Source organism: Haliotis asinina, chromosome 11 (assembly GCF_037392515.1).
Source record: "Haliotis asinina isolate JCU_RB_2024 chromosome 11, JCU_Hal_asi_v2, whole genome shotgun sequence".
Taxonomy (NCBI): Eukaryota; Metazoa; Mollusca; class Gastropoda; order Lepetellida; family Haliotidae; genus Haliotis; species Haliotis asinina.
In genome coordinates, this window is record NC_090290.1 from 18,274,720 (window position 1) to 18,299,310 (window position 24,591).

General features: G+C 39.3%; 1 protein-coding gene across 1 annotated transcript in view; it reads left to right on the top strand.

The window, feature by feature from the left end:
• Positions 1-24,591, top strand: part of LOC137255976 (coiled-coil domain-containing protein 93-like) — a 56,116-nt gene that overhangs the window by 8,199 nt on the left and 23,326 nt on the right. Inside the window, exons 6-17 of the mRNA XM_067793606.1 lie at positions 8,583-8,639; positions 8,997-9,094; positions 12,165-12,201; positions 13,968-14,063; positions 14,995-15,045; positions 19,140-19,226; positions 20,034-20,150; positions 20,680-20,742; positions 21,707-21,780; positions 22,276-22,357; positions 22,656-22,730; positions 23,853-23,924. Of these exons, the coding sequence (XP_067649707.1) occupies positions 8,583-8,639; positions 8,997-9,094; positions 12,165-12,201; positions 13,968-14,063; positions 14,995-15,045; positions 19,140-19,226; positions 20,034-20,150; positions 20,680-20,742; positions 21,707-21,780; positions 22,276-22,357; positions 22,656-22,730; positions 23,853-23,924 (909 nt within the window). The remainder of the gene's footprint in view (positions 1-8,582; positions 8,640-8,996; positions 9,095-12,164; positions 12,202-13,967; positions 14,064-14,994; positions 15,046-19,139; positions 19,227-20,033; positions 20,151-20,679; positions 20,743-21,706; positions 21,781-22,275; positions 22,358-22,655; positions 22,731-23,852; positions 23,925-24,591) is intronic.

Here is a 24,591-nt window from a genome sequence, read left to right on the forward strand (position 1 = left end):
CGATCCTTAAGGTATGTGACAGTGGTCTGTAAATAAATCAGTCTGGCCAGACGATCTAGTGATCAACAGTATAAGCATTGATCTACACAATTGGGATACTATAATTTGTGTCAACCAAGTCAGCAAGTCTGACTACACAATCCTATTAGTCGCCTCTTACGATAAGCATGGATTACTGAAGACCTGTTCAAACCCAGATCTTCACGGGCTGATATTTATGGAATATGATGGTTATGACAAATTATTTCTGAAGTCCACACTATTTTAATACGTTTCTAGTGTCCCCTGCCATGTTATTGCTAGAATGTTATTAAAGGTATCCTAAAACCATACTCACTCACACACTCACTCACTAATTCACTCACTCACTCACTCATTCACTTACTCATTATACTATGTATCAAGAAATTGATATGGATCTTTATGGACTGTCGCTATTTAGCTAGAATGTTGCTGAGTGCTGCATAAAACTAAACTCACTCACTCACTGATCTGGATCTCAAATTCAATTACAGTCTACCTCAATATGTTTTTTTCCAGTTATATTGGAGTTTTTGGTATCACCACAGATTTGTTTCTGGTGTGTATGTGACAGAGTGCAAGTGATTTGAAAGGAGATAACATCCAAGGACAAGGAGGTGTGATTGGCTGGTTGCAATCTCTCTTAGTCAGACACAACCACTGTTTGTCACTCATTGTGACTTGAACTTGAGGTCAGAGGTCAGATATGGAATCCAGACATAGTATACGATAGTATATCCTTCCTGGCTTCTGGTTGTAAACTGGGACTGATGGTTTATCTGTGTGTAGCCCCTCCCAGTCTTGTCACAGCTATTAACTCTTGTCGACAGTCAACTTTTTTGCTTTGCTCTGGAGGAATCATGATTGTTAAACACTGGTCCCTGTTATGTTTGTTAAACACTGGTCCCTGTTATGTTTGTTAAACACTGGTCCCTGCTAATAGTGCTATGTTCATTAAACTCTGGTTCCTGTTACCTTTGTTAATCACTGGTCCCTGCTATGTTCATTAAACACTGGTTCCTGTTACCTTTGTTAATCACTGGTCCCTGCTACGTTCATTAAACACTGGTTCCTGTTACCTTTGTTAATCACTGGTCCCTGTTATGTTCATTAAACACTGGTCCCTTTTATGTTCATTAAACACTGGTCCCTTTTATGTTTGTGAAACACCGGTCCCTGTTTGGATTGTTAAACACTGGCCCCTGCTTGGATTGTTAAACACTGGCCCCTGCTTGGATTGTTAAAAACTGGTCCCACCTAGGACTGTTAAACACTGGTACCTGTTATGTTCATTAAACACTGGTCCCTTTTATGTTCATTAAACACTGGTCCCTGTTATGTTTGTTAAGCACCGGTCCCTGTTATGTTCATAAAGCACTTGTCTCTGTTTTAGTTGTTGAGTTGTTACCCCTGGCCCTGTTTGGATTCTTAAACACTGGTTCCTGTTACGTTTGTTAAACACTGGTCCCTGTTATGTTCATGAAGCACTTGTCCCTGTTTTAGTTGTTTAATTGTTAACACTGGTCCATGTTTGGACCATTAAACACTGGTCCATGTTTGGATCATTAAACACTGGTCCATGTTTGGATCAATAAACACTGACCAACATCTGCCAAACATATATTTTCTTTCAAAACAATCTTACACCAGCTCATCAATTTTAGTTGAACATTTAGTAATTGTAGAAGACAGAGGTTTTGTAAGTTTTGTGGCTGCAATTCAGAAATACAAAGAGGTTAATTCTAAAGTAAATATTCTGATATTTGTGATAAAATTATGCACAATAATAATTAGAAAAATAAACTTCAGTTCATTATTCTGGGAGTGCTGTGAATGATCTAGATGTGGTCAACAGGAGAATTTGCTCAGAATTAGGATATGTACATTGATGAAGACGAAGGGATGAGTTCAAACTTCTTCAGTTGGTTACACAAGACATGGCAAACAAATATACAAGATAGAAATGAGCTGGATGCTCAGATTTAATGAGGAGAGCAGAATTCCTGCTCAACCCCAGGGCATTTCCTACGAGCGACATCCTGCTCATGGTTGTCTCAACACAGACAGTCGGAATACTGAACTGTTTGACAATGGAGATGTGAGCATATCTACAGTTTTTGACAACATTGATGGGTGAAGACTCAACAATGGACAGATAGAGACACAACAGCAAAAGTTGATGTTATGACAGACACGGCCAAGGGGGATGGTCAGGAAGGCTATAAATGCCATATACAGTAATTAATGACAGTGACAGTATGGTACAGGGTGGCTCACAAGACAATGCATAATTCAGTTGTGATAAGGATTAAGAATGCAAATTGAATAATTACAATTAAGTCTCACGTGGCTTGGCTACACATTTGTGGTCGTTAGATATTTTTGCACAGTGGCTGTCTTGATTTAGACACTTTAACAGTGTCAAGGATAACTTTCAGATAACTGTATCATGGCTTATTAAACATTGTTCGTCACTCTTGCTTCTGAACTTGTACTAATATTTTTACAGATGTATCCAACCTCATTCTGTAATTGACCTCTTTTTGTATTTACAAAACTGGAGGATTGAAAGATCAGTTTGAAAATGTTTAAACATCTCCTGGCAAAGTGCTATACTATTGTGAGTCACATGTCACATTTTAGCAGATATAACCATGATAAATTCTATGTTAAGTGGTTCATCCAGTCCATTCTTTGAGAAGTCTTTGCTTTGCTTGGTATGCAGATATGGATTGTATTATCACTGATCATTCTCTTCCCATAGGGGCTGCTCCTGTCATATCTTCCTACAGTCCGTTCGGCTCATAAGCCTGACAGATGAATTGCAGTCTAGATTGAAAACTAATAAACATAACATACTCAATGAAATGCTGATCATAATCAGAACATCATACCAACTCTGTGAGTTTTTTTGCAGAATATTTTTTCTTAAAATAAGAAAATATTGACACAGTTCACTGTCTATTTTGAGGGAGAAGTGCAGAGAAAGGCACAGCCAAGTGTTCGAGAAGCATGTGCACAAGTGCCAAGAAATTTATTTATTCATTAACCTGTGCTGTGCTGTATGTATGCTTTCTCGCACACCTGGCTGCCCCTTTCTCTGCACACCTCCCTCATCACAAATAGTTAGCTGTGTCAATATTTTAATGATAATTTGTTAAACAACTTCTTTATTATTCAAACAAAAATTCTGCAAAAACCTCGCAGTGTTGTTACAATGTTTTGATTATGATCAGCGTTTCATTGAGTATGTTGTGTTTATTCATTTTTTGAGTTACATTGCAATTTCATCGATTCACTTTTGACAATTTGAGCCAAACGGACTATACGTTGCATGAATCTCTGGTATGGCATGTTTTCACAGTGTATACTTTCTTGTATGCAAGGGCATAAAACTAAAACCCACTCACGTTGCAGTGGGAGGGAAGGGGCAGCTGCGTGGTTAAAGCATTCGCTCATCACGCCAAAGGCCTGGGTTTGAATCCCCAAAAGGGTACAATGTGTGAAGCCCATGACAGTGTGACAGTTGTTTCTTGTTTAAAAAAACTGAATCCTTTCATAAGTTTTTTCTCCAAGAGGACAAGGAATTCCCTGGCTGCTTGTCACCACCTCTAACAGAGATTCAAATTCAAAAAAATGTTAGTGACAACAAAATAAACATGATAAAGTATACCGAGCATAAAGTCTGATTTCATAGATCTTCAGATTAAACTGGAACAGTATGTAATCAGAATTAGAATAATGTAAAATATAGAAGAAAGGCACTTAAATATGTCTACTACATTGATAAAAATATGTCTACACTAAAACATGACAACACTATCACAAACACTTTATTTGTCAAGTCATGAAAACATCCACACCACATGTCCACACATAGCAACCATATGGATGATTTAACATTACAGAAAACTTGCCTTCAGGAAAATATTTTGAATGAGACAAGTTTTTGCCGGAATAAATGTCACTCCCAGCATGTAAATATAGAACCACGTTGAGAGGAGTGAAGTGTACTGACACGATTATCTCACCACACACATGGTGGTGTGACCAGACGGATGATAGCCGACATATATATTATGCAAATGAGGCAGGTCAGCTGAGGTGAGACATGTGGCACATTGCCAGAATCAATATTGTGACTGTGCAGGATGCTTGATGTTTTGAAGTTAACATCTGGATTTCTGTTTTATTAATAGCAAATAGTTTTAATTTAAGATTCAATATTTCATTTAAGACTTTAGAAGATGTATGCATAAACTTAGTCATGTATGAAAATGGTTTAAATTGATAATTCATTGCATATGCTGTAAAATTTAACTGGGTGATTATTTGTGGCATAATTTGTTTTTTTGTGGTTCATGGAATAATTTGGATTCAAAACTAACACCCCTTTCTTTGTAAATTTTGCCAACTTCCTTAATCTCAACTACAACCATTTATGCGTAAAATAGTGGCTTCAAGAGGGATTTGACAACAATCCCTCCACCTTCATGTTCTAAATTTAACACCAAGCATTTTGTTATTTCAGTAAGGATTGACCATTTTATTAATGTTTGATTAGTTGTATAAAGTTAGCTCATGGCAAGATTAAGGAGACAGAAAATGAGATATATCTATATATGACTGGACGTTTGTTTCGAAGAAAAGGCATCATAGGTTTATTTCAGTCAGGTCTTTGAATGGCATTTAGAAGCATTACCCATAAAAAAGAGGGATTTATGTCTGTCAACTTCTTTATCACAAGGAATGCAACATTTTACAGCATATCCTTCCTCCTTCATCAGATTCCAATAATTAAGGTTTATTTTGGGGGCCATTGATTTTTTAGAAAATGTCTTAGAAGCTTTAGAAATATTTGACAGGTGTGAGATGTGTATTCATACATGTATTACAATGCAAAGTATGGATTTTCTTTCTTATTATTAATCACTTGATGAAGGTGGTAAAAAGTAGCTCAGAAACATCATGTTGTAAATAAAGAAGTAAATCCATACCATACATATTTGTGTTCCCTTCCAGTTCTTTCATCACCTCACTTCCCTTAAGTAAGTTTTTTCTTCTTAAGATGGTTGACTTTTCTATTTGGTGATAAGGGTGGTTTTTGATAGCCAGATTTTTCAGTCTTCTTCCATATGTGGTAAACCTAACATATTAAAGATGTAAATCTATGCAAAAAAAAAAAGGGCATTAGTATCTATTTGAAATTTTCTTTGGAGACAGTTGACAGTGAAATATTTCATGAATGCAACTTTTGAGGATGCTGTGACTGTATGTTATCGGAGCAGTATCTGACTGACAATCACGTGATTATTGCCTTACCTACGTGGCCTTGAAATACCTGCAAATGCACAACATAGTTTTATACTCCTCGGCTGCCACGACTTATCACCGCTGCGTAGTTTTGAGCTACAGAGATATGAGGTGTCATTGGGTGGGAGTAAACAATTTGCATTCATATCATAGCACAGTTATCGTTATATATCATTATCAAGTACGTGTGAAAGTTTTGGAACACAATTCATCTCCCTGGAACCCATGGTTGTCATGGATACCTGCAGTGTATATCAGCTGGGCACCATGGGTGTATGGGTGACAAATGCTTGAGTGTCTGTTATCAAGCACTTGTCATCTGTGAATGGGTTGGTACTGTCATTTAGCACATGGAACATTGCTAAAAGCAGCATAAAATCATACTCACTCTCTCTCTCATCAAGCATGACCTGGTTGACACCTTGTGATAGCTGATTAGTAAGAGCAGAAAGTGGTATTAGAGCTCGTTAGGCTAGGTACACTCTGGTTGCATCTTCTTATAATCAGGCCATGACTTGATTCAAGACCCGTGAAGGTCCTGGGGTAGAACAGGCCTTCAGCAACCCATGCTTGCCATAGAAGGTGACTCAGCTTGTCGTAAGAGGCGACTAACAGGATCGGGTGGTCAGGCACGCTGACTTGGTTGACACATGTCATCGGTTCCCAAATGCGCAGATCGATGCTCATGTTGTTGATCACTGGATTGTCTGGTCCATACTTGATTATTTACAGACCGCTGCCATATAGCTGGAATATTGCTGAGTGCGGCGTAAAACTAAACTCACTCACTCACTCACTCACTCACTCACTTGATTCAATGGTTGTAGACAGCAGCAATTTGATTTTCTTAAGAGCACCAGAATGATTTTACTACCATTTCATTAAGATTTTAGTGTTTTCATATTTTAGGGGAAAACATTTGTTTAAAAGGATATTGGGAAAGTGAGTTGGCTTTATTGCTGTTTTGTCACCAAATAAAAAAATGCAATTCTTATTTTGTGCGCTTTCTAAAATATTACAGTGAAATATTGTTTCTCCCCCCCCCACCAATTTTTCTTTTAAATCATATACAGCTTTTCCTGGTATGAGTCATTGGATGAGCCCAAAAGTAGACAGAAGTATTCTAATATCTTTTCAATCTCAACAGTCGCTGAGATCTGAAAAGGATTAAAGGCAGGGCAAGGATTATGGCTAATGCTGCATCACGGCCTCCGTGTTGGGTGAACAGTGTGATGATATATTTAGCCCTTTACGCAGTCAACATGACATCTCAGCTGGTGTCGTTTTATGTTTCCTGATTTCACAACAAGATTGATGAAATTGTGCTACATTTTTTTTATGCTATGCAACATTTCTTTCTCAATATCAGCTATAGATCCATTTGGTAAAAGGTTGGTTGTCTGTCTGTTTGGCACCACCTCAGTATTATTCTAGCTTTATGGTGGCGGCCTGTAAATAATCAAGTCTGAACCAGTCAATCCAGTGATCAGCGTCAAGAGCATCAATCTGCTCAACAGGTATACGATGACATGTCAATCAAGTCAATAAGCCTGACCACCCAATCCCATTAGATACCTCTTACAACAAGCATGGGTTGGTGAAAACCAATGTATGTGTACTGGTGTGAGTGAGTGAGTGAGCGAGTTTAGTTTTACACCGCCTTTAGCAATATTCCAGCATATATCACCACAGGAGACTCCAGAAAATAGGCTTCACACATTGTACCCATATAGGGAATCGAACCCGGGTCTTCGGCATGACAAGTGAACACTTTAACCACTAGGCTACCCCACTGCCCCTACTACTGTGAGACTTCTTAAGACGGAACAGACTAGATCTGGTTTTATGTCTCACTAACTAACAAACAGATCATTGTTAGTGACAACTAAACTCAGTCAGCTGGCTTGGCTGTATGACTTGTGTGGTCACAAGTTCTTTCGCGTTATGCTTATGATATCCACCCCCTGTTTGCCAGACTGCCTAAGCTATGTGCAGGCTGCTATCACATTGTTGCATGATACAGAGTTAGGGATGCTGAATATGGTGGGATAACCTTATGGTTAAAGTGTTCCCATCACACAGAAGATCCAGGTTTGATTCCCCACATGGGAATAATGTGTGAAGCCTATTTCTATTGTGTAAAACCTAACTCACTCACTCACTCACCAATGCAGAATTACACAGTGAAGTATGATGCAAGAAATACATATGTCTCATACAGGTAGAAAACATAAACCTAGATCCTAAACCAAGGGGAGAGCATTGGTCTCAGCATTAGTTAACTGAGCAGTTATCTCCCTTATGTGTGTCAGGATCCACTGAAGTTTCTAAACCCATATCCACCCCAGTCATAATTCTATCAATTATGCATATCAATAATTGCAGGGTTCACATAATGCACAATGACTGCTGTTCCTCCTACTTCAAGTTGAACTGCCGTGATATAACTAAAATGTCGAACACTTCATCACAGTATGAGCTGAAATACTGTTCACAGAAGTGAACTTGCTAATATATATTAGACCAAAAGATGTGATCCACCATTAGCAGGTTTCTTTGTATAATTGTCAACGGCAGCACCAAAGCCATGTGTGACTGTTTCACAAAAGAGGTGCATGTCCATTCATCTTTTTGTCCCCTACCACACGTTAAGTGTGAAAGCGGGGGATATAGTATTAGGTTTTCAAGAACCATTCTCTAGATTCTTTTCATATATGGTACCTAGGTTCATCATAGTAAAAGACAGGTCTCAGTCAGGTTTGGTGACCTTCACCTTCTCTTTAAGGTCACAAGGGGACTTTAACCTTTTACCATTGTCATCGAGATATCTGAAGAACCATCCCCAGAAATTTTCTTCATATTCAACACCAGGCTTATTCTAGGGAAGGTGTGGGGCCCAATCAGTTTTGGTGACTTTCACATTATTTTCAAGATTTCAGTATGTTTACCTACATGTCAAGCTTGTCAACACGATACTTCAAGAACTGGTCACTGAATTTTCTTATTCATCACCATTATTCATCTATGGAAGGTGCAGTCAAATTCATCTTAAACTACTACCTTCATTTTCATAACTTTTTAAGTTCATTTTGATAATTTGCAGTGGGGGGATTATGTCACTTTAGTGACAATGCTATTGTATTGTATTTGTAAGCATTATTGTCTTGAATGAATTGATTCAATAAATCCAATCCTCAAAAATTCCATGAATGAATGTATATATAAAAAATCTTTTTTATTTGTTGCAGGATCAAGCTTTTGAAGAAGTGAAACCCAAAGCTTTGTCAACAGTTGGGGGAGTGAAGGTGAGAACTGTAACCCAAAACTTTGTCAATAGTTGGGTGGGTGAAGGACCAGACAATCCAGTGATCAATATCACGAGCATCATAGTCACCTTGTATGACAAGATTAGGTTACTAAACACCAGTTTAAAGCAGATCTTCACAGGTTGGTTTGAAAGGTGTAGCACCTTTTGTTTTCTGTGTGGGGTGGAAGGTTAGCCTAATGGATAAAGTATTAGCCCATGATGCCAAAGACCTGGGTTTGATTCCACACATGGGTTCAATGTGGAAAGCCAAATTCTGGAGTCCCCAGCTGTGATTTGGTGGAATACGTGTATTGCTAAAAATTAAACCATGGACTCATGATTGTTTTCTGTGCAGGATGTGTATAAGCCCCAGCGGCAGTATCGACGTAGCGACAATGCCAAGCTTATGAATGAGGAGACGAGAGTCCACTCGACACTTCTGGAATATGGCAGGTGCGTATGGAAGATTTTGTTGTCTAGAGATAATTATAATCCAGGGCCTCGCTTTGCAAAACGATCATAGCGCAAAGGTGACTCCTATACTTCAGAAGTCTATCTTTCTGATGAACGGTCTCAATTTACAGCGAGCCAGCCCAATGGTCTGGTAGAAATTGTAGGTAACATATACCATACATCTGAGTAGTAATAATGACTATTGCAGACAGACAGTAAATACAAGTTTCATAAAAATATTTATTGTAACTAAATACTGAGTTATTTTCTTTGGATTGTCTGGTCTGGTTAAATCTGTTTTGGGCTGGTAACGTTTTGAAGTTACCAGCCCAGATGTCTGGCTCATGGGGTGAACATGCACAATGCAGTTGCCCCATACATGATTTTGACATGTTTCTGGATGGTCCATAAACCACTGTACACCATTAATTTTGACAATCCTCCTGCATCACGCAGATTGTTAGTGTTTGTTTCCAGCTGTTTTTTTTTTATGAAGTGAAAATTGTACACATGGAAATTTTTGTCATACAATAATCATCTTTCAAGAGCAATTACTGGATACCCCCTTGACACTTGAGGCAGAATCAGCTGGAATGCTGTCGGAATGAAAATTTCTGGAGATTCCTGGAAATTCGAACTGAATTCTAAAACTTCTTACTGGATTCCAAATGCATTCCAACTGTTTGGGTCAATTCTTGTAACATGCCGGAATGTTTTGAACATGTTCAAAACTTTTGAGGTGCATTCAAAATGGAAAAATATCGAACAGCACTTGAAGTGCATTCTAACTGCATTCTGTGGATTCATACTGCATTTTAAAACTGCATTCTAAGTATTCTTACTGCATTCAAACTGCATTCTGAGTATTCTGAACGTAAAGGAGGGAGAATAGAAAAGACAAGCCACGTCAGATCCTGTCAGAATGTCTTGAATGGGTTGTTTCTATTAAAGTTGGACTACAGTTTGAATGTATCTAGATTGCTGCTGGACTTCACATGGAATATTCTTCAAATGTAATGGGTTGTTTCTATTAAAGTTGGACTAAAGTTTGAATGCATCTAGATTGCTGCTGGACTTCACATGGAATATTCTTCAAATGTAATGGGTTGTTTCTATTAAAGTTGGACTACAGTTTGAATGCATCTAGATTGCTGCTGGACTTCACATGGAATATTCTTCAAATGTAATGGGTTGTTTCTGTTAAAGTTGGACTACAGTTTGAATGCATCTAGATTGCTGCTGGACTTCACATGGAATATTCTTCAAATGTAATGGGTTGTTTCTATTAAAGTTGGACTAAAGTTTGAATGCATCTAGATTGCTGCTGGACTTCACATGGAATATTCTTCAAATGTAATGGGTTGTTTCTATTAAAGTTGGACTACAGTTTGAATGTATCTAGATTGCTGCTGGACTTCACATGGAATATTCTTCAAATGTAATGGGTTGTTTCTATTAAAGTTGGACTACAGTTTGAATGTATCTCAAATACACCCCGAATACAGCCAGAACATATGCTCATCAAATCAGCCATGACATCATCAGAACACCACCAAATCGAATAAAAGCATGCCCGGCTGTCTCTGAAACATTAGGTAGCATTTGGGAATCACATTGCTATAAAGCTTGAAAAAAATTCTCTCTCGAATGATTGTTGGAAATATTTTTTTTCCGTTTTGTTAATCATTACAGTTTACAATATTTGCTGAAAATATTTGGATAATGGCTCTGACAGTAACCATTTGCATTTTAAACAATTGACTAAAAGTGAGCCACTGTGCCAAGGCTGTATACTTCAGCACTTCAGGGCTGAACACAACAGATGTTGGCACATATCTGATATTTTAGAAAAATCACAGTAACTAAATTTAAACAGTGATAAGAATTCATGTGGATTTCCTGAAAATAAATCTGGTTTGAAGTTAACTGCCAAACTGTCTGGATAGCTTGGAAAACTCTTGCATGAATATGTAAACATGACAGAGGTGATAGCTAGTCCTGGTGAAGTATAATGATTACCTTTTCAACATTTGAGAAAAAAACAATAAACAGCTGGAGTACTCGTGACAAATATTGATCCTGTGAAACAGGTCATCGTGACCTGGGTTAGATCAACATGTTCATCTACAGGAGGATACTGTGACAGGGATATTCCATTTGTCCTTTTGGGGTGTTTTCTTATTTTTTGGAACAACCCACCTCATTTCTCCACATTTGTTTCTAAATTTGTGTCAATTTTTTTCAAGTATTTTTTTTAACCAAACGTTTTACTGTTCAAGAAAAAAATCTCAAAACATATAATGGTCTTACAAGACAGATTTTATGGATAACGTCTTCTTTAACATGTTTCGTTACTGTGACATATCTTGCCTAGTTTTTCAGGTGGTTGAATTTCATATTATGGTCTTTTTTCTATATCCCAGTCTCGATTGTCTAGCAACTCAAATGCACTGTGGTCACAATAGATTGTGAAAGGGATAATGAAAACAAGATTGGGTCAACTATAACAAGGCAAGGCAGTAGGGTGGCCGAGTGGTTAAAGGGTTGGCTCATATGACCAAAGACCCAGGCTTAATTCTCCAGATTGGTACAATGCCATTCACATTGATATTGCTGAAATATTGCTGCAAGCTCATATACTTACTCACTCACTGTAACACAATCAGTGTTATCATTTTTTAACAGCAATAATCTTGAACACTGTCTTCAATTTGTCATTATGTAACAGCCATAATCTTGAACACTGTCTTCAATTTGTCATTATGTAACAGCCATAATCTTGAACACTGTCTTCAATTTGTCATTATGTAACAGCCATAATCTTGAACACTATGTTCAATTTGTCATTATGTAACAGCCATAATCTTGAAAACAATATTAGACTGTCATTGTAATAACAGGAAAAACCAAATTGCTGTGGTAAATCCAGCCATAATTAAAAAGCATTGATGGGAATCATTACTTTGTCTAACTGATAAATTTAGGTCTAAATGACAGATGTGGAGGTGCTGTTTGAGACAAACTGAAGAAAGTTAAGGATGAATCAGTAATGACATGTTTTTCTCTGCAGGCGATATGGAGTAAGCAAGACACCAAAGGAGGAACAGGTAATATCTTTGAACTTCTCTTAGAAGGATTAATTCTTGAGGTTTAGGGGTTTTTTTCTCTTTTTTTATCCCCCGGCAGGTAGAGCAGGGGGATATAGAGATGCCTAGTCTATCTCTCCTTTGGTCCTCTGTCCATCCTTCTTGTATTCCATGGTTTGGACTTTTGGATGGATGGGCTACATTTCTGGATCACAACTCAATAAACACTCAATATCTTTATAAATCAAGCAGATTTCAAATTGATTCTTTTTGCTATTTGCTGATTTTTGGCATTTATATTTTTCATGATTTCCATGGAAACGATTAGGATGTAGTCCTAAAAAATCAAATTGGACTTGAGGTAACTGTCAGATGATTTGTTCTTTCAAATTTGGGGGGTGCTATTTGATATGTCATCTTCTGATGGCTCTTTTATTTTTATTAACTAAGCAATATTTCAGCTTTATAATTAAGTCTGGACTGGACAATCTGGTGATTGATATCATCAGTGTAAATATACACTTAATATTAAAATGACCCAGTTACTGATAGCATAAGCCTGAATCTGAACAATTCCAATACGCTGACATGCATCAACAAAGTCAATAAGGCAGACTAGCCAATCCTATTAGTTGCCTCTTATTATGAGCGCAATTGCTGAAGTCAAATCCTAACGTAGGCCTAACTTTATTGTTTTACAATGCACACAGCAGTATTCTAGCTATAAGACAGAGGTCTGTAGTTCATTACTACTGAATTATCACTAGATAGTCATTTCAACATGATCAACATTTTTTACAGATTTCTCGATCTGCTTTTTCTAATGACTTGAACATGAGTGCTTTAACGAGGAGACTGTGGTTTTGAAAGGGGTCATTGTGGGGTTTGGTTGGTTTGTTGTTTAAAGCTCATTCAGCAATATTCCAACTATGTGGCAGCAGTTGGTAATTGACGGAGGTTGCTCCAGATAATTCAGTGATCAACAGCATGAACACTGATCTACGCAACTTGGATATGATGACAGCCAAGTCAGTGAGTCTGGGTTACTGAAAACCAATCCTCACAAGGAGCTTCACGGGTGCCTTCATCCTTGACTCAACAGTGGACTTTATATCATATGATCTTATTCTTCACCTGTTGAAGATATCACTGTTTAATAATTTTACAGTGTTATTACACATTGTGTAATAATGTGTAATAACATAGCGTGATGCCTTAGTATGACGTCAAAGTTGTCTACAGTTATGACATCACAATGCTAATACCTCTGTTACAGTAGTATTAGACCTGGCTTGATTCGTCTTTACACTTGTTGAATTCTTAGGAAAGAAGTTGGCTGAGTAATAAATATGATACTATACTGTGCCTGATGTAATATCTTTTTTATGACACTCGTGAATAGCATTCACATGTTTCATAAATATGGTATTACACAGGAAATCGTTAGTGTTCTCTCTTTATAGATCCATAATTGATAAGCACAGTATCATGAATCATGTATATTTATCATGACTTCCATGGAAACAATTCAGACCTAGTCTAAAAAAATCATCAAGTAACAGATGATTTGACCTTTCAAATATGTGGGGGCCAGGGGGATATGTCATCTTCAGATGACTCTTATTTATGACACTCGTGAACAGCATTCACTTATTTCAAAATATGGTACTACACGGGACATATTTTAGTATTCTCTGTTTATAGATCCGTAACTGATCAGCATGGCATCCTGAAACAAGGAGATATATGTATCAGTTTTGTACATGATATATATGATTCGATTGTAGGAAGATGAGAAAGCTGCAAAGAAAAAGGCTGTGGCTGCTGGGTTGTCCGGGCAACAGGTGCCTGAGTCCACTGAGGAGACACAGGAAGAGGAAGAGGTGAGAGGGGATTATGGGAAGAGGAGAGGTCTCACATTTCAGCATGTAATGTCAACCCACAGACAAGGAGATGACAAGTGAAAGCAAATTGTGGAGAAAAGAGGTTAATCAGTTCACCCAGCAGAAAATGGGTACCTGGTGGGATAAGACAAGTGACTATTACCTTTAGGGCATCAGGGGCACCTTGGGTTTTCTGGAGTAATAATAATCCTGTGCTGTGAGCATGCACAAGTGTCTGGAAAAGGCACTTTGTGAATGGCCATTAGTAGTATTAGTGTTCGGAACTCGTTGAAATTTCAAAACATGATTTTTCAAATTTTCCTGTTAAGGTTATTTATGCAGATAAAAATAAAGAAAAAGACGAACTGCACAAAATCCATTAGCACATTTCACAGTCAACATTATGAACTCATCAGCATAAACTTCTGGTAGTCCTCAAGAAATAAAAATAAAGAAAAAGACGAACTGCACAAAATCCATTAGCACATTTCACAGTCAACATTATGAACTCATCAGCATAAACTTCTGGTAGTCCTCAAGAAATATTGGAACATGACTTACTGACACAGACAACAACATCCCTGTGAGAAATATTATTAATGCAAAAGAGTGTTCCAAAAGTACCACTCGATCCCAATGAAAAAAAACATGATCGATTGCATTGATGTTTAGTCACTACAACCTTTCTGTGATTCATTCAGGGGCAGTGATGTAGCCAAGTGGTTAAAGCATTTGCTCATCTCAACAAAGCCCTGGTTTCAATTCCCCACATGGGTGTATTGCCTATTTCTGGTGTCATTATGATACTGCTGGAATATTGCTGAAATTGATGTAAAACTAAACTGAGTTAATTAATTGAATTGGTTCAGAGCTAATTCTGATATATTGTAAATATTTTAGTAAATATTTTTGCAAACTTTGTGTATTTCAGCGTCGAATCAAAATGCTTATGAGTGACATGATGGCAACAGGCGCCCTTGAGGTATGTTACCTTGGAAATTAATATTTATTCGTAATACAAAGTTAGTGTACAGCATGACGCTCCTAGCAATGTAGGTAGTGTGCTGTACTTGCCAATGGTACGTTTGTTTGATATTGTACTGCAGTCATACGTTAAAGATATTTGGAATCAAACAATACAGCCGTATCGTGATTAAATATCAGTTTTTGTTTTTAATATATATGGAAGAAGGTACATTTTTATTCCATGGTTTTAAAATTAGTAGACTATGGTGGTTGTTTTCATTTTAAATTAATTTTTTTAAAAATATAGTTTCCTGGTCCTTTAGATTTTGATCCTATAATGTATAGATGATTCTTGACTAGTGTAAATAGTCACCATGCTGTGCTAGTAAACCAGACTAAGCCCAGGTGATGCATGACATAACCTTCAAGCTTCTCTCTGTTCACTCTCACAAGCTACCTTTGTTTGTCTGTTTGTTGTTTATCACCGCTATCAGCAATGTTTCAGCTGTAGTCAGTGGTCTGTAAATCTGTCTGGACCTGCAGCAGATGGGTATCGTAACTGTTGAATCGTGCGCTTATCAGGACCTGGGTTCAGTTTCAACATTGATGCAATGTGTGAAGCCCCTTTCTAGTGTCCCCTGCCGTGATATTGCTGGAATATTGCTAAAAGCAGCATAAAACTAAACTCACTGTCTGGACCAGACAATCCAGTGATTGGTGAGATGGGCATCGATCCCTCCATTTGGGATATAATTAGCCTTATGACTCCTTCTGAAGATTCAGGGCCTTACAAGAGATATGCCAATGTTTTTCATTTGCCATGTCTCTAATCATTAATACTTTTTGTTTTATAGGTTTGTTTGCTAAAAGATGTCAAATTAAGCATTATCTAGGTGATTACAATAACTGCTACAGCTCAGTTCTTCCAAGCAATCTTGTTTTAACATTTGCCAGAGATCCTTTGACATGATAACTGCTTTAATCAGAGATCTTGATGGGGGATAACTTTTCGAGGAAGGGGATGGAGAAAACACAATTTTGGGAGTGAAGAAAATGACATCAATTTGGAGAGGGACAATTGATGCCGTGGCGTGCAGTGTGTTATTGTATAGGTCTACTCCTGTATCAAAATACGTACAATACACAACAACTTATATTGATGCTGTAGAGGGTGAGACAAAAAGCACTTGATATTTTGATGGAAGATTTCACAGTATAAAAAGAAGATGCAAGTGTAATAATGTATCGTAAAACACTCTTTTGATTGTTGTGTTTCATTTTTATCATGGTACTCAGAGCACTTTAAAAGCTAGAGGCCAGTGCAAGAGCATTTAACTGTTCAGGGGCCACTCTGGGAAACGTCGTTAACAAGGCGTGAAAACTCAGGGGCCATTGTGGGAAGGGTCAGTTGGGGCATAAATCATAAGAATGACATGAGGGAATTTATTACAGAAACTCAGTTTATGTTTCACGCTGGTTTTAAGATTATTTCACTTGCATCACATAAACATTAGTGTTTTACTTTTTTTAAGCAGGGAAAAATAATTCTTTTTTCATGATTCTTGTGAAAATATGACCAGTTGTATTATACCCATATTAGTAGGACAGTGATCATATCACAACCTCATCTTATACTATCACATCTTGGCAGAGCAAGAAACCAGAGGCATACAGCTTTAGTTCAGTTCTCCGTGTTGCAAAACAAGATGTATGTGATGGGTAGAGTGATCAGTTAACGGAGCAGTAGGTCACTTCATGTAGCACTGTAGGAACCCTGCACTGAATGTTCCCTCCATATTTGTTGGCTGTGTTGTGAAAACCTGGCATATCATCACAGACCATGTCCCAGTGTGGTCCCTTTGTTCCCCTCCATCATAGACCATGTCCCCATGTGGTCCCAATATTCCCCACCATCACAGACCAAGTCCCTGTGTGGTCCCTATATTCCCCACCATCACAGACTACGTCCCTGTGTGGTCCCAATATTCCCCACCATCACAGACCATGTCCCTATGTGGTCCCAATATACCCCACCATCACAGACCAAGTTCCTGTGTGGTCCCAATATTCCCCACCATCACAGACCATGTCCCTGTGTGGTCCCAATATTCTCCACCATCACAGACTACGTCCCCATGTGGTCCCAATATTCCCCACCATCACAGACTACATCCCTGTGTGGTCCCAATATTCCCCACCATCACAGACTACGTCCCTGTGTGGTCCCAATATTCCCCACCATCACAGCTTACGTCCCTGTGTGGTCCCAATATTCCCCACCATCACAGACCATGTCCCTGTGTGGTCCCAATATTCCCCACCATCACAGACCAAGTCCCTGTGTGGTCCCAATATTCCCCACCATCACAGACCATGTCCCTATGTGGTCCCAATATTCCCCACCATCACAGACTACGTCCCCATGTGGTCCCAATATTCCCCACCATCACAGACTACGTCCCCATGTGGTCCCAATATTCCCCACCATCACAGACTATGTCCCTTTGTGGTCCCAATATTCCCCACTATCACAGACTACGTCCCCATGTGGTCCCAATATTCCCCACCATCACAGACTACGTCCCCATGTGGTCCCAATATTCCCCACCATCACAGACTACGTCCCTGTGTGGTCCCAATATTCCCCACCATCACAGACTATGTCCCTTTGTGGTCCCAATATTCCCCACCATCACAGACTACGTCCCCATGTGGTCCCAATATTCCCCACCATCACAGACTATGTCCCCATGTGGTCCCAATATTCCCCACCATCACAGACTACGTCCCTATGTGGTCCCAATATTCCCCACCATCACGACCATGTCCCTGTGTGGTCCCAATATTCCCCACCATGACAGACCATGTCCCTGTGTGGTCCCAATATTCCCCACCATCACAGACCATGTCCCTGTGTGGTCCCAATATTCCCCACCATCACAGACTACGTCCCTGTGTGGTCCCAATATTCCCCACCATCACAGACCATGTCCCTATGTGGTCCCAATATACCCCACCATCACAACCATGTCCCTGTGTGGTCCCAATATTCCCCACCATCACAGACTACGTCCCTGTGTGGTCCCAATATTCCCCACCATCACAGACTACGTCCCTGTGTGGTCCCAATATTCCCCACCATCACAGACCATGTCCCTATGTGGTCCCAATATTCCCCACCATCACAGACTACGTCCCTATGTGGTCCCTATATTCCCCACCATCACAGACTACGTCCCTGTGTGGTCCCAATATTCTCCACCATCACAGACCATGTCCCTGTGTGGTCCCAATATTCCCCACCATCACAGACCAAGTCCCCATGTGGTCCCAATATTCCCCACCATCACGACCAAGTCCCTGTGTGGTCCCAATATTCCCCATCATCACAGACTACGTCCCTGTGTGGTCCCAATATTCCCCACCATCACAGACTACATCCCTGTGTGGTCCCAATATTCCCCACCATCATGACCATGTCCCTGTGTGGTCCCAATATTCCCCACCATCACAGACCATGTCCCTGTGTGGTCCCAATATTCCCCACCATCACTGACTACGTCCCTGTGTGGTCCCAATATTCCCCACCATCACAGACCATGTCCCTGTGTGGTCCCAATATTCCACACCATCACAGACCACGTCCTTGTATGGTCCCTGTATTCTCTAGCATCACAGACCACATCCTTGTATGGTCCTTATATTCTCCACCATCACTGACCATGTCCCTGTGTGGTCCCTATATTCCCCACCATCACAGACAGTGTCCTTGTATGGTCCCTATATTCTCTAGCATCACAGACCATGTCCTTGTGTGGCCCCTATATTCTCCACCATCACTGACCATGTCCCTGTGTGGCCCTTATATTCCCCACCATCACAGATCATGTCCTTGTATGGTCCCTATATTCTCTAGCATCACAGACCATGTCCATGTGGTCCCTATGTACCCCACCATCACAGACAATGGCACAACCTTTAGATCATGTGTTGTGTGCCCATCACCTCCCATGGCTCTTTGTTCTAGTATGTCCAGGCTGTGTTGCGCCCTCTGTGGAGCTTCCAGTGTGAAGCACTGCATGGTTATCCCCCTTGTTTGACGTTGTTTAGGGCAAGTTAACGGCAGGTGCTGTTGGGTCAATCGTGGGCATGCAATCAGAGGAGATCCAGCAGATTGCATCTGAATATGCAGAGAAAGTGAGTTCTTTTAATTTCTTGTTCATTGCATGTTTTTAACCTTCATTTTTAATGTTGACAGAAACTGTCAAAAAATATAGTTTCATACTTTAGACAACAAAAGCTTGTCTGTCAGCCTTTTTTAATCACCCATTCTTGCTTTCTATTTTTTTCCAATTTGCATGACTTGAATGTTAATTTATAATCAGTATCGCAGCTTTATTGCATATGGAATATATTGTATTTCTATGTTGCTAACAAACTTTCTTACAGCACCTGAATGTTTGTTTAATATGATGGTGGTCTGTTGAATATTTCATTTGATGTTTTTACAATGTTTGACAACTCATGCAGCAATGGCGTCTCTAGATGACATGGACATCTGTTTAAACCTGACAGACTGATCCATCCTCAAAAGCTTCCAGTTTCTAATTATGAAGTAAAATTAAATGTATGAATATCTGGTGGTCTTCTGTTATTTGGGAAATGAAAAAAGTAGCTTGCTCACTCACTCCAAGAGTAGGTAATGTCTGAACAACTAAAAAATTCAGCAATAGATCAACACTAAACTCCAGACAGTGCTAGCAACCTAAACAACCCTGCATGGAAGAGTGGTCTCTTTACTGACTGGTTTCTTAATAGTGCACAGTTACAGGTATGTTTGGTCAGATTTCAGGGTGAGGTTCGTCACATCAAAGGCACAGGTTTGATCCTTTACACGAGTACTAAGTATGAAGCTCATTTTTTGTGTCTCCTGATATTGCAGGAATATTGCTAAAAGTGGCATAAAACCATACTCTGTCATTCACTATTGTGTCCATTTTTCAGCAAGCTGAGATAGAACAGATCGAGAAGACGGAGCGTGTAGGTGGTGCTCAGCAACACAAGCGAGTCACCACTGCCCTCCGGAAACAGATTGAACAACAGAAGACCAAACTGGAAGAGGTTGGTAGACTGGTTTTTCTGTTTGTACATTCTGCTGGTTGTTCACTTATTACATTAAGCTACTGTAGACAGAAAACAAGTCCTTGATGGCTATTTGATTCTGACCCCTGAACGGGTGTGTTTTTGAGTGGTTGTAAGTTTGTTTCCATGTTGTTTAACACTGACTCAGCAATATTCCAGCTGTATGGTGGTGGTCGTTAAATAATTGAGTCTGGACCTGTTTTTCCAGGAATCAACTACATGATCATATATCTGCACAACTGGGATATTATGCCATGTGTCAGCAAGCCTGACCACCCGATCCTGTTAGTCACCTCTTACGACAAGTAACACAGGTCATTGTATCCTAACTGCATAAATGAATGCTCATGATGTTGATCACTGGATTCACTACACCATGCTGAACAAACTCTACCAACTGTCTTTCCACCCTTCCAAAAATGTGAAGAATTCATGAGAAAGTCATATTTACAGTTGATGATATCTCCATAGTAACAGTTTTGTTATAATACTATTTTTGTGTTGCTAGGTAACAGCAAAGCATGCAGAACTTCATCAAACCTATCTGGACACCCAGACGAAGCTGAAGGAGGTTAGTAATGTTCAGTGGAAATGAAAACCAGTTGTATGATCCATTTTAGTGATTCTGTATGTAAACCTTTTAAGCCATGTTGATGATAAGATGTTTGTTTTCAAGTTTCACCATTGATGGCGTTGGATGAGAGAGGTGGGTGTTTGTGTTAAGAGATGTAGAAAATGGTGATTAGATTTCCCCTAAGACTGCTCATTGTGGCCTTGTGGGAAAGGAGACAAATCTGTTACAGCTTCCTACGCCCTTATTCTCGAAACACTCACAGCCCTAAAAAATTTTAATTTTGATCGTAGCCAATGTATTGAGAATGGGCTTAAGAATTTTGTAGGGCTATGAATGTGTTCAGGATGGCCTTGGAACATGTTTGAACTCACCTGTTGACATATCATATACCTGTAGCACGTTTATGTTTCACATCAGCAATAATGATGTCACAGAGTGATGAGTGGCATTTTTTATCGGTTTTTAGCATATTCTGTTACAGAGTCACATTTGTATGTCAGTGTACCCATTCCAAGATGGAGTTCTGGGCCTAGATTTTCGACAAGTTCGTAGCCCTAGGAATTCTTAACTTTGATCATAGCCAGTGTGAGCTGATGAATGGGCTGAAGAGGTTCTTAGGGCTTTTCAAAAATTGTTTGACTTTATTTATCAATCCTACCACACAGATTATTTGTAGTGTCTATATGAATGGTTATCGTGAAACATCTTTCCATCAGTTTTTGCCAGTTACACTTTTGTTTGTACAGTCTTGGAACTTGGGAATTGTCGGATAGCAAGTTGTGGTCAAGGTCAAACGTGTGAAGTTGTTGCTCACCTGTAAGGTCATCATTTGTAAAAGTCATCTAAGATAGTGGAGCCTCTTTATGAGTGACATGCTTGACAGAGCCTTTCTCTACCTGTTCAATCATTATCTACCTGTAGAGTCTTTATACACCTGTGAATGATCATTCACCTGTTTCAGGTGCAAGAAAAGAGTGAAGCTATTGACACTGAAATGGAGAAACTGGCAGAGGTTGAAACAGAGGAGAATCAGGGGTAAGTACAACAGATCATTGTTTGTTGCCTAACCCTACTCTTTGCAATATGGCAGCTATATGACTGCAATCTGTAAATAATTGAGTCGTGGACCAGACAATCCAGTGATCTGACAAACCAGTTTTTGTCAGTTCCAACTTACTACACACAGAGCTGGGTGCTGTGTCGTGTTTCTGTTCACTGCAATTCTTGTTGTGTCTATGGTGCAGTGGTTAGAGCATCCACCAGGAGAGTGGAAGGTACCAGGTTCAATCCCAGGAGGTGTCTAGCAAAAGACATTAAAATGTGGTACGTGTTGACCAATGCCTGGCACTTGTCATTAATGGGTACAACAAGGACTGGTCGGCTCAGAGTCAGTATAGTATGTCTGAGTGGGGTATTCATGCTTAAGTGCAGTATGGGTAGCATGCGCATCGTCATAAGAGCGAATGTGTTCTTAAGTATGAAGTTATACCCCATTTAACCTCACCTCACCTCATTTTCTTATTGCCACAGAATCCTGACCAGTCTGAGGTCACTGGTGGCCATGAATGAGAACCTCAAGAAACAGGAGCAAGAGTTCAAGGCCCATTGCAAGGTCAGGGTCATTTCTCTATTATATCATTGTAGTTAACAGAGTTGATAAGGGTAAGAAGGTTCTGGAGTTCAAGGCCATGATAAAGTCAAGGTCATTCTTTGATGACCTATTGCAGACTGAAAAGGACTGTTCAGAAATTCAAGACCATTACCAGGATAGGTTGATCTCTCTATTTAAGGATCAACGTAAGTTAATCAATCAAAACTCATGGTGCATGTTTATGAGTTCGAGGTCATTGTAAGGTCAAGGTCACTGTTTGTTATGCGCATAGTTTAAATTTAGTTGTTTGTTTCTGCAGGAGGAGATGGCCCGATTGAAGGACAACATCAGTCGTCTGAAGGAAGACATAGATGAGGACGACTCTGAGGATAAGGTAGCCACTCCTTCAAGTAAATTCAGATTATTATTTTGGGGAAGGTATCCTGCAAGAGACACTGGCCTAGAAGCTGCAACATGTTGTGTGACAGAAGCAGACACTGACTCCATCCTCAGACAGTTTTATATTTATTGTTTTCAGCTTAAAACAGGTTTGAGTTGTTTTAAAGGCATTTAGAAGTTGGAGGAATCAAACTAAAAGTGCTTTATGGTTCAACTTCTTTACCTGTAACTCCTTAACCTAATCAACACAAGCCTGCACACCAATCAGTCGAAGCCTGTACATAAGTTGAAGCCTGTACATCAATTAATAGAAACCTGTATATCTTGTTACCCATTGTTATCAGTCTACTGTTATATGTATATATACTACAACCCTTTAGGTTTACTCTCACTTCACCTGAAGAAGAGACTAGAATCTGTCTCGAAACGTTGTGACCTTTTATAATACAGAAGTTGAACCATAAAGCACTTTTAGTTTAAAACAGGTTTGGTCTGTTCAGACTATTGTAAGAATATGTTTTTGGTTCAGAAAGAAATCAGAACCGAATTTACACTTCATACACACTTTAGCTCGGTGCCTTGAATTGGCTACATGATTGAGTAAGTACCTTGTCATAGCAGTGGGTTAGGGTAGTAGTTAAGGTGTGATGGTGATGATCGGGGTTCGATTCCCAACATGGGTACAATGTGTAATGCCCATTTCTGGTGTCCCATCATGATATTGCTGAAATATTGACCTCACTAAAAGTGGCATAAAACTCTCTCATATTTATTGGTATTTTCTTAATAATTCAGTGCCATGGAATTGACATCTAAAAGATGTGTAAAACAATACTAAATTAAAGATGCTCCAATAAATATTGAGTAATGAAAAAAACTTAATTATTATGTATCTGTTCCATTCTCAAAACATTTCATAGATCAGATTTTAGTTTTTAGTTGTTTTTTTTCTGGAGACACACTCTTCAATTCTCAACAATTTGAGGTAGATCAAGGGCATTGAAACAGAAGACAGGAATGACCATGCACCTATTTGTCGTCAGATCCTTCTGTAATTATTAATTAATTAATGATTAATTTGTGTTCATACTTGGTTATCTGTCATGTGTTTCCCCAGGCTCGTGCTGGACTGATCGACAAGCAGTATACTGCCGACAAGGAGAAACTCCATAAGATACGTCTGCTGCTGGTATGTTAACAATATTCCTGTCTGTGTATGAGATGACCTTTTGTTGTTCATAGGAAGGAGTTTCTACCTGTCAAGTTGAAAGTATGTTCTGTTTGGGATCGTGGGGGCCTAGTGGTCAAAGCACCTGCTTTTCATGATCGTCATGGGTTCAGTTGCCCACATGGGTACAAGGTCTGAACCCAATTTCAAGTGCCCCCTGCAATTATGTTGCAGGAGTATTTAAGTGTGAGACCATAGTCACTCGCTCTATTTGAGATTAGACCTGTGAAGATCCAGGATAGAGTAGACCTTCAGCAACTCATGCTTGCCATAAAAGACGACTATGCTTGTCGTAAGAGGCGATTAACAGGATCGGATGGTCAGGCTCGCTGACTTGGTTGACTTAAGTCATTGCTTTCCAATTGCTCAGATAGATGCTCATGCTGTTGATCACTTAATTGTCTGGTCCAGACTCAATTATTTACAGACCACCGCCATATAGACGGAATATTTCTGAGTGCAACATAAAACTTCACTCACTCACTCACTCACTCACTCACTCACTCTTTGAGATTATACTTTCTCTCTATAGTAATGATTCCAGTGTTATCAAGGGTTGCAGCCCTTGCAGGTTTTGAATTCTCTGAGGTTAGTGGTCTGGATTGTCTGTTCCAGACTTGATTATTTT